General features: G+C 35.7%; 2 protein-coding genes across 2 annotated transcripts; both read right to left on the bottom strand.

Annotated features, from left to right (window-relative positions):
* Positions 1-240: 240 nt before the first annotated feature.
* Positions 241-2,321, bottom strand: LOC139718927 (uncharacterized). The gene is made up of 4 exons (XM_071630377.1): positions 2,269-2,321; positions 1,129-1,307; positions 363-437; positions 241-266 (listed from the first exon to the last, which is right to left on the bottom strand). The coding sequence occupies exons 2-4, from the start codon at positions 1,298-1,300 to the stop codon at positions 241-243; spliced, it is 273 nt and encodes a 90-aa protein (XP_071486478.1). The 5' UTR covers positions 1,301-1,307; positions 2,269-2,321.
* A 4,523-nt stretch (positions 2,322-6,844) lies between these two features.
* LOC139718989 (uncharacterized) lies at positions 6,845-9,926 on the bottom strand. Its single transcript, XM_071630428.1, has 4 exons — positions 9,875-9,926; positions 8,676-8,854; positions 7,232-7,306; positions 6,845-6,870 (listed from the first exon to the last, which is right to left on the bottom strand). The coding sequence occupies exons 2-4, from the start codon at positions 8,845-8,847 to the stop codon at positions 6,845-6,847; spliced, it is 273 nt and encodes a 90-aa protein (XP_071486529.1). The 5' UTR covers positions 8,848-8,854; positions 9,875-9,926.
* Between the last annotated feature and the right edge of the window lie 669 nt (positions 9,927-10,595).

The following is a 10,595-nucleotide window of genomic DNA, read 5'->3' as shown; positions in this document are numbered from 1 at the left end:
AGACCCAAGCCTAAACGACACTGAGCAACCTAGCCTTTTAGTTTTATATAAGATTTATTGCTTCTAATTCATAGCATAATCTGGGGCGAAAATCAAGGGGACAAAAATCTAACACTTGATGATCGCAGCGTCTATATACTTCAGAGTCTAGACATTCGCGTGGTCATTGAACTTGTCCTGGCTCTTTACGAGAGTGACTCGGGTCAGGGGTCATTGAAGAGGTCATGGCGGAGCTCCGGTTTAGATTCCCTCTCCTCCGGCAGCTCCTGAAATGAAAAATAAAGATAACAGATACCATAACACACACATCCACATGTACACAGACAGGCAGACAAGGAAATTATTATCTAACAACAGCTTACCTGAGCAGAAGGCGAACTTGCCACCTCGTCGACTGCACCAGCAGGTCTGGTCCTCGTTCAGCTGGGTGGCACACGCTGCGAGCAAATTAACGGGAAAAAAAGTAAATGAGTGTGAGCCAGGATCGAAAAAAAAAAACACCTCACCATATCATAAGATATGGTCATAATGTGGTCGTCTCATGTTACTAATTTCTTTAATCTTACTTTTATTTTTTTTCTTTCCAATGTATACATACAATCTGTCATTCTGTCAGTTTTGACCTTTTTTTAAACAAAACTTTGTATCATAAAAAAAAGCTTGCATGGAGAGATTGCAAAAGTACTGTACGAATGTGTTTAAGAGAACACTATTACGCACATATGAATAAATAAATGAAGAATCAAAATTCATACATTGAAATCTGTCCTAATGGGAATATCCAAACAAAAGGTTACGTTATGAAGTTACTTAACGATGGTCAACAATGATTTTCATCAACCAATTATATATGATCATATTAAAAGCACTCTTTGAAAATATATGACGTGTAATCTACCAGGACATTCGAATATATTTTAATTATTTTATTTGCTTTTCAGCAGTTTCAATATCACATATCTCAAATTAATCAAATGGATATATAATATATATATATATATATATATATATATATATATATATATCTTTTTTTATTTAAACTCTTCAATATGCATAACAATAATATCACATCTTAAAGAAATGTAGAGGCAGGTTTTAGAAAAGCAGACAAATTCAAGTGATACTTACGCTTGTACTTCCTCATGCTCTGGCCCCTCTTCTCGGCGAGGTAGAACTCCTGCATGACCGGGTCCCTCTTCATGAACTCCATGTCGGCGGCGTACTCATCTCCCTCGGCGAACTCGAGGGCTGAAGCGACGACCACGAGGGCCATGAAAGCGATGAGGACCTTGCTTACCATGATGACTCTAAGACAAAAGAAAATATACATTTATATATATATGAAGAGCTTGCAACCAAAAGGCGCTAAATCCATTGAAAAATGATGGATTTAGCGCCATTTCGAAGCAAGTTCTTCATATATATATATATATATATATATATATATCCACAATACCAAAAGTTTATTTCGGCACACAAATTTTCGAGCGATTTACCCTTTCTCAGGTGTTCTTGTGAATCAAGAGCACTTGAGAAAGGGCGAATAGCTCGAAAGTTTGTGTGCTGAAATAATTTGATGGTAATGGCAACATGAACTTGGTTTCTATTCAATATGTATATATTTGCATACACACACACACACACACACATGTATATATCTATATATATATATATATATATATATATTTTGGCTCACCTGTCATATTGCTTGTTTTACTATCTTTACTTTCTCTCCTTCCTGTTAAACTACCCTTGCAATCTATCATCACCTTATCTTTGAGGAAATTAAAATTGAGTGATTCATTGATAGAACATCTGGAAGACAATCAAAATCAAACTTTTAAACAATAATATGGATAAAGAGCTATTAGACCTTTTCCTCACCAACCTGCCCAGATACCATTTTCATTGCATGGGAATTGGTTGACATAGTGACTAGTATACTGACTTAACTAAATTTATGGGAAAAACTAATTCTTTTTAGAGTCAATATCATGAACCATGGTTGAAATGTTCAACATTCAGGATTGTTTCCTGTTTTGGTATGACATTCAGCAATTGTTTAGGCCTGGGTTAAAATTTCGTACATTTAGGTTTGAATTGATTATCATGGGCTTACATAATAGCGTTAGAATAATTCTATTAAGGGTTGATATCACATTAAGGCTTAAAATGAATCATATTAAATGTGATGCTGTTACTACGTGTAGAAGTTATACAACGGAAAAGTTAAAGTTAGGGTGCTGACAATACGACGGTGATACTCACGTAGTTGTGATGGATGTGTTGGAAGGTCGACTGTTGAGGATCTCTTGCTGGCGTCTGATGATCTTTACCCGTCAAACGACTGCCTTTTATGTATTTCTCGATCAGAGTTAATCCCATAAAATGATACCAAGCGATAGAAAAAGAGAGATTTTGTGTGTTTGTGTGAGGGGGAGGGAGGGGCAGAAAAGACTACATACGTTGTTATTTGACGTGACATTTCTTCCTGCTTCCCTATTAAGTAAATTAACTTTTCCCTGTTCTTTTTTCTTCATGTGTAGAAGCAAACAAAGTCATATAATCAAAGCAAAATGGAACCCTTCCATCTGGCCAATTCTCGCTTAGCCGAGATGCGTTTGAGGCTCCGTTGGTCATGTATTTCATATCCCACGTAATCGAAGTGATGATGTCCTTTTGACGAGCAATCTGTTCCTGTTTGTTTGAGTCATCGATCTGTTACGTTAAGGTGAGAATAAAGAGTCAGTCTTCAAGAATCTACTCGCAGGTGTTGAACGTCCGTCATGCCCCAGTTATAACTTCCACTCCTCCAGATTTTCAGGAAATACATTCATTTAAAATCCTCTGGAGTTTATGCTTTAACCTATTCCCCTTCCCTTCCTTCCTGAAAATCTTTCCCGTTTCCATGTTCTACTAAAAGCTAAAGTCTTACTTTCTCAAAGGGCCATGACCTAAATTTGGCATTTTGACATTGATGAACGTCCGGTTGCTTGTAAGGCAACCAGTAGACAATCATTACCTTGACAACTCTAGGTTTTAAAAGACCAAGGACTTTATAGTTTTCAGCCAATGTGTATTATCGTCGTATGCTGAACACAATTTTGAACGGTAAGAGATTGAAATTATCACCCCATTGTTCTCAACATTAAAGTGGAATCAATAAATCTATGTAGTCAAATGGAAATGTGTAATGTTTGATGAAATGCCAACACACACAATGTTACATTTACATTTATATTCGTAAGTTGTGATTTTATAAATAGCTATCACCATATTTTCCTTTACCTAGCATGCGTCTAAACAGTCATGCTCAACATCTCATGTTCAAAGTATTACATACCTTAATGGAATCTCTAAACATTTTGTTGGATGTTGGTAAGATTGTTATATTCTAAATATCAAAAGATTTACAAAAATGTATCACATCTCCTTTTTTTAAATCTATTTATGTTATTTATGCCAATTATGCATTTATCTATGATTGGTTTCTCTAGTAACGGCGTTTGGATGTTGCTGTGTGTTTATACTATGAGAACAAGGCATTATTATTATCTACCTAAAAACGTAGAAATGGAATTAGAAATGTTCCGTGAATAAGTCACGGAAAAGTAAGGACGAGGGCTTATTGTTGTGAGTTTGTCTTTTTTACTAATTAGTTATTACTGATAAATGATTGGGATTAGTGATTTGTAATTTTGATTGATTGATTGATTGATTGATTGATTGATTAATTGATTTGAATTTATATCCACTGTCTGTTCAAAAATGTATGAAACAAACATAACTGAGCTACAATAATTATTACAACTATTACTATATAATAATAGTTTGTCCATTTTTATGTTCAAAAATAGTCCGAACAATAATACATGTACTTATAACATCACTTGCAACACTTGCAGTTGCAAGAACCAAAGTGGGGGAGCGTAAATCAAAAGTAAATTTGTTAATATTGTACTGTCTTTTACACTCGACGATATACCTATCGATACACAAAGCATGTTCTTGATCAAACTAATAAAGCAGTTTCATTTTCCTAGCCCTGACAAAATAATTGAAAATGTGGCTACCACTGAAATTTAGGAAACCCATGACTGGTAGAGCCCCCATTTGAGATAAACTCAATTACCATGACCTGTAAAACTAAACAGAGAAAAGAAAAAACACCTAATATCATGGATCAATGCCATGTTATAATTAATCATGCATTTGAATTTATTGCCACTTCTTGGGGTGGAACACCGTGATCAGCAGACCTGGTTTCCATATGGGTCAACATACATACATAAATAACGGTAAAGTGCAAAAAAAAATGTATATATATATATATATACATACGTCTTGAATATAAACAAATATCATGGCTGTATACACAACAATACATTTAGAACGATAGAAGACACATAGAACGAACATAGAACGATTCAAATGTAAAATACATGTAACACAGCTATGATTTCATTACAATCCCTAAATTAGATGATATGATATTGTATAATACACTGCCCATCACTACATGAATATACATTTAACAGTACATCAAGAAACAATCAATAACTAAAAGTACCGCAAAGAGTAACACAATAGAAAACAAACTTTCAAAAAGCAAGATACTAGATTAATGTAAATGAAAAAAAAATGATAATCTCGTCTTGTTCACTTTATATCTTCTATTTCCTTCTCCCCCCCCCCATCTCTCTCTCTCTCTCTCTCTCTCTCTCTCTGCACGTGTTATTCCTGCATCATTTAGTGCCACATTGATATGTTATTCATCGTGTCATTGAAGACTTGTGAAAACTGCAACCCAGGTAAGGGTGTCATTATACATGCCTTCCAAGACATTTACAGGTTTGATTGATGCAGATTCGTTAGGTTTGTTTGTAAATTCAGGCTTTCTATCAAGCAACGTTATTATATCATTAAATCACTCTTACCCCTCAGACCTTAACCTTACAGACTTTTCATTTCTGTACGAGTAACAGTACAACTTGTGATACATGCTGTATTTCCTGGTTTATTTATTTCATTTACACTACAATTTCCATTGATAGCAATCGAACGAATTGTTATGTTAAATGTGATGAAAATATGATATTTCATATTACATTATTATGTATAGTGCATTACCTATTATTTTGAGATACAGTATAAATTCATTGAAAATTAAATTGCAAAAAATGATACCTATACCAATTTTGGTGTTGCTAAAAAAAACCCCAAACTGTCATTTAAAATCAGTTTAACTTTGTATTTTGATATCATAAGCCTTGCCTTGTGTTTAGCATGATATATAACATGATGATTTATCAAATCCGATCCTGACGTTAAAGAGTGGTTTGCTACATTGAATATCATAATACATATTTATATATCATATATCATATTATGTATATCTTCAAACATTTCCCACTTTTTATCTTTAATATATCAAATACTATATATCAAAAAACACTGACATTTGTATGAGCAATAACTGATAAAATGTACAATTTTGTCGAAGGTAATTTGAAAAAGGAGCATAAATCAGTTTCAATAAGCTCAAGATTTATTTTTATTGAAGTAAGGTTTCAGATTTTGCTCTATTTTCAACCCTCTATACAAAACTTTCACTTTGCACAGGGGTTAATTGCTGTGTATGGGAGTGTGTGGTTAACACCCAGACAATGGTCCTAAACAATGGCCAGGGTTTGAATGCTCTATTACACTATCACAGCTAGTCTTTTATTCATCCTGAAATGTAGTGTTTAAAAGCACATGAAAACATGTGCTTACTTTTTTCATGTGCATGCATTTTACCCCTTACCAAGAATTCAGACTAGCAGTAGATGCCCTGGGCAATCCATCATGATTTATTAATAAAGCATCCATGCGCGTCTGAGCAAGAGACCTTAAGCCTAGTCAGCAATGCTCTGAAAAGGTGGTATTTGTGGTATTCATGTCTATTGTTAGGGGTCATTGTAAGCACACATTCTCATATACACATCATTGGTTCTTGTGTAAAGTTTTAATTTTGTACAGAGAGTTCAAATTCGACCAAACTCTGGAACTTAACTTTAGAATTAATCATGGATTTAATGAAACTGATTCATACTTTCATATTCAAATCACCTTTAACTAAATTGTACACTATTCAGCTATAACTCATATCAATGACAGTGGTATGTATAGTTTCGTAACTATTACAGATCAAAAGTAGAAAATGGTGGGGTTTTTCTGACACCTACAACAATGTATATGAATTTTCTTTTCGAATAATCTCATTCCAATAATGCGTAGTGTCTTGCGTAACTGGTGTCACTCTCTATAATCATAATCCTGCCAGTTCCTGATACTACTTTTGTTACTCTGTGTTTTACAGACAGCAAATGCACATATCATACTGTATATTCATATATACGTGTGTGTATATACATATATCATATTGTCAATGTGTGAGTGAGTGTTTGTAGATCTAAAGAGAGAGAGATAGATATGTACACCTCTTTTTGTTCGTTCTTGTTTATCTTATACTACTACTAACATTCTACATTTCTAGTACAGCAAAACACCTTCGTCATACCAACCATTCTCTCACCATTCTTAGAATTATTTGCCAAACATTGACAGACGACAAGATCAAGTCTAAACAACGCTATGCGACGCAACCGTTTTTTAAAATATTCGTATTTATTCTAGGCCATGGCAAAATCTGGGTCAAAAATCATAGAAACTATTAAGTGATTATAGCAGCTGCTACATCAGAATCTACATGACATTCTCTTGGTCGTTGAACATGTCCTGGCTTTTTCCGGGAGTGATTCGGGTCAGGGGTTATTGAAGTGGTCGTGACGGAGTTCTTTTTTTAGATGCCCTCTCCTCCGGCAGCTCCTGAAATGAAGAATCACAGTATGATTTGTAATAATATAGTAAACAATATGTAATATATAATTATATATATATGATAAAAATGAAGAGACTTTTTCTTTTAAGCTGAAGGAAAGAGCGATACAACGTATTACTTACTTGACTTCTGGAAAGTGGGAAAAGGCTAAACCAAAAAAAAAAAAAAGACATTGATTGATACAGACATTGACCAAAACGCAAGAGCAAAGTTACAGTAAACACATAAACACATAAACAGAGAGAGAGAGAGAGAGACTCTCTCTCTCTCTCTCTCTCTCTCTCTCTCTTCTCTTCTCTCATGGACGCAGCGAAACGGACAGACAAACAAGCAATAAGAAAAGCTCACCTGTGCAGAAGGCGAACTGGTTTCCTCGTCGGGTGCACCAGCAAGTCTGGTCTGAGTTTATCTGGGTAGCACACGCTGCGAACAGAGTGGAGGAATATATGTTATGTAAAGTTATAAAGTCCTATCTATCCAGGGTAGCCTCTTCAGTGTTGTCACTGCTCTACCAGAGGGCCCTGCCATTACTATTACCCTAGCATTACCAGGTATCCATTCATGCATGCACCTGGGTCGAGAGGGACATGGTGGGTAAAGCTAGGCTTGTCCAAGGACGTAGGCACTTTTCTGGAATCGAACTCGCGTCCTTCGATTGAGAGTCGAGAGTTTTATCCACTGTGTCACATCCCCCCGAAATAAAATGACGAATAAAGAAACAAAATGAATGAATGAGACCTGGAAAGGGGGATTCAACTCATTTTCTTCATTGCATCTATCTTAGATTTGGTATTTTCATTAACAATGTACAAAACCGTACGATATTCGACAAGGTCATCTTCCCCTTGTTTCTATGTTTTTAGTCATATTAAAGGCACAATTTATCATTTGCAGATGAAACAAAAACCCAGCATCGGCGCTTGAAAATAGTTCTAATATGTGAGTTAGGGATAGAAACAAAAAATGTAAAATTTGAACAAGTATAATCGATGTCAAGTATTGTTATATAAACAAAATATGAACAATGGTTATAATAACAAATATTTCCAGGCTAAACCGTCTACAGTATGATTTAATGAGAAAGTAGTGATATCTCCTTATATCTTATTCTTTATTGCAAAAATTTTATAATTTATGGTAGGATGTTTTGTGATACAACTGACCTACACATATGCATCAAAGGTGATATCTTGAACATTTAAATCACTGCTCCCAAAGGTTAACAGGACCTTTAAGACCTGAAAGTCAGAGGAATCGAAAAGACTGTTTCAGTATTTTTTCCATGAATAATATTCTTAATCAGGCATAGTTATGAAATCTTTCCCAAATTATCCTGAAATAGGGTTCCGAATAGGATTAGTTTGAAAACCCTCGAAAAAAAAAACACCACCGAAATATAGTGGGACTTCTTGGTGTTTGCCAGATCTCCCGAATATCCCTCATATATTGATGCAGGGAGACGCATCTCTCTGATTTATGTGTATGTTTTGCTGCCAGGCACAGCGGGCTGGGATTCTTTTCGCAGGACACTTAGCCACATGCACTGTACATACGTCATGCTGCTTTGCTGGCTTCCCTTCCAGATACCTCGATAGAGGGTAATTTTTTTCTGGACTCCCTTTCAAAGCCTGTTCCCATCCGAAAGGAATCCCAAAATTCTAAAAAGAATCTGGAGCGTAACTTTAAGTGTATCATTGACCGCCTGAACGAGGGGGGGGGGGGGGGGATTTGTTATTCATGAAAGTGCTGCAGGCGCATCTAACCCTAGTCATGCAGGATTCACGTTACTTACGCTTGTACTTCCTCATGCTCTTGCCCCTCTTCTCGGCGAGGTAGAAGTCCTGCATGACCGGGTCCCTCTTCATGAATTCCATGTCGGCGGCGAATTCGTCATCGACCTCCATCTCGAAGGCAAAAGCGACGACCACGAGGGCCATGAAAGCGATGAGGACCTTGCAGACCATGTTGACTCTGCGACAAAAGATTTTTGAAACGATACTTGGGGTAAAGATTCAACTTATTTTTTTCTTTACTTGAATCTTCCAACTCCTGTAAATGAGGCTTAAAGGGACTGTACAGTACTGGTTCAGATGGGGGTTCAGGTTTATAACATTCCTAAGTGAGATAATGAGAAACCTCATATGAAATATGAAAGAGCATGTAATTTCAAGAAGGATTCAACGTTTATTTGATGGAGTTGGTTTTCAAATGGCTGAGATATCCAACAAAGTAATAATAATGAAAGGCGACAGGCCACGCCTTTTATTAGAATCTCTTTGTTTCACCTTGTTTTTGGATATTTCAGCCATTTCAAAACCGATTTTCATCAAATAAACTTTTGATACCCCTTAGAATTACATGCTTTTTGACATCTCATAGAGTGGTTTCTGAATATCTCGCAAAACGTTACAAACTAAATCCTCACCTCAACCAGAACTGTACAGTCCCTTTAATGTTATCTTAAGAATACCTAAATGGAGAGACTGGTTGATCGAGTCTTTGGTAAGCTGTCAGAGTGAATAATAACAATAACGATAGTAATAATAATAATAATAATGATAATAATAATATCAATGATAATAATAATGATAATAATAATAATAATAATAATAATAATAATAATAATAATGATAACAGTGTGGACAAAGAGCCACGGGACACTCCTAAAAAAATGACAAGATCGTACTAGCATTGGACATTTGGTGATGGCTGCATCACCTCTAAATCTAATGTCGACCCTATACTAACTAATAATTCCATTTAGGGTTAAATCTTTACATTATAATAGGATCGTGACTGCATCTAGGGTTAAAACGTATCAGGGATTTTTCCGATTATCACATTTAGGGTTGAAATAAAATGTAAAAAATTTATGTTTGATTTGGTCAATAAACATTTAAAGTCTATATTACATTTAACGTTGTAGTTACATTTATGGGGGATATAACGGCAAAATTTACATCTAGCGGACAATAAAATGGTGATACTCACGTTAGGTAGTTGTCTGAGTGTGATGGAAGTGTAGGAAGGTCGACTGTGGAGGAACTCTGGATGCCGTCTGGTGGTTGCTACCCGTCGAACGATTGCCATTTATATATTTCTCGATGAGAGCTAATCCCATTTGATGTAACGAACATGTCTCATAACCACATCCCGTGACATAAAGAGATAAAAGGAAAGAGGAAAGACCATATGCGTTGTTAATACCAGGTATTTGCTCGCCAATCCCTAAAAAGTAAATTAACCGTACCCTGTAGGCACTCCCTTTTTTTTTCCAAAAAAAAAAAACCAAAACAAAACAAAACATTGAAAAAATTTAAGAGTTCCATCTGGCCAAGCTGTGCGTAGCTTAGCTACTCTTAAGGCTCGGTTGGTCATGGATTTCATCCTAACCTCAGTAGAAATGATGATGTTCTTTCGTCGGACAATCTGTCACTGTTTATGTTTCAACGAACGCCCATGTTTAATAAGCAGTCTTAGGGGAATGTAACGTTGAAGTGAGAATAAAAAGTCTTCCGGAATGAATGCGCTCATAGTTATGTGATGCCTTTCCGTCCTGCTCCATTTGTAACTTTTACGCTTGGCTGTAAAGTAACCATCTGAAATCCTTTGGACTTTTCGCTTAACCCCCTCCTCCCTAAATTTTTCTTTTCTTTTCCATTTCTAGCTAAAAGAGGATGACACATCTCCTCAAAGTGCTATGACCCCATTT

This window comes from Diadema antillarum, unplaced genomic scaffold (genome assembly GCF_040938485.1).
Source record: "Diadema antillarum isolate AM-2024a unplaced genomic scaffold, OU_Dant_1.0 scf00000103, whole genome shotgun sequence".
Classification (NCBI taxonomy): Eukaryota; Metazoa; Echinodermata; class Echinoidea; order Diadematoida; family Diadematidae; genus Diadema; species Diadema antillarum.
The sequence above is the reverse complement of the archived record's forward strand: the minus strand, read 5'-3'. Positions and strand labels throughout refer to the sequence as shown.

Coding starts and splice junctions, on each gene's coding strand:
- LOC139718927 (XM_071630377.1), bottom strand. CDS start 1,300: ATGGTAAGCAAGGTCCTCATCGCTTTCATGGCCCTCGTGGTCGTCGCT. Junction 438..1,128: donor GAGCATGAGGAAGTACAAGC/GTAAGTATCACT, acceptor ATTTGCTCGCAG/CGTGTGCCACCCAGCTGAAC. Junction 267..362: donor CAAGTTCGCCTTCTGCTCAG/GTAAGCTGTTGT, acceptor TTTTCATTTCAG/GAGCTGCCGGAGGAGAGGGA.
- LOC139718989 (XM_071630428.1), bottom strand. CDS start 8,847: ATGGTCTGCAAGGTCCTCATCGCTTTCATGGCCCTCGTGGTCGTCGCT. Junction 7,307..8,675: donor GAGCATGAGGAAGTACAAGC/GTAAGTAACGTG, acceptor CTCTGTTCGCAG/CGTGTGCTACCCAGATAAAC. Junction 6,871..7,231: donor CCAGTTCGCCTTCTGCACAG/GTGAGCTTTTCT, acceptor TCTTCATTTCAG/GAGCTGCCGGAGGAGAGGGC.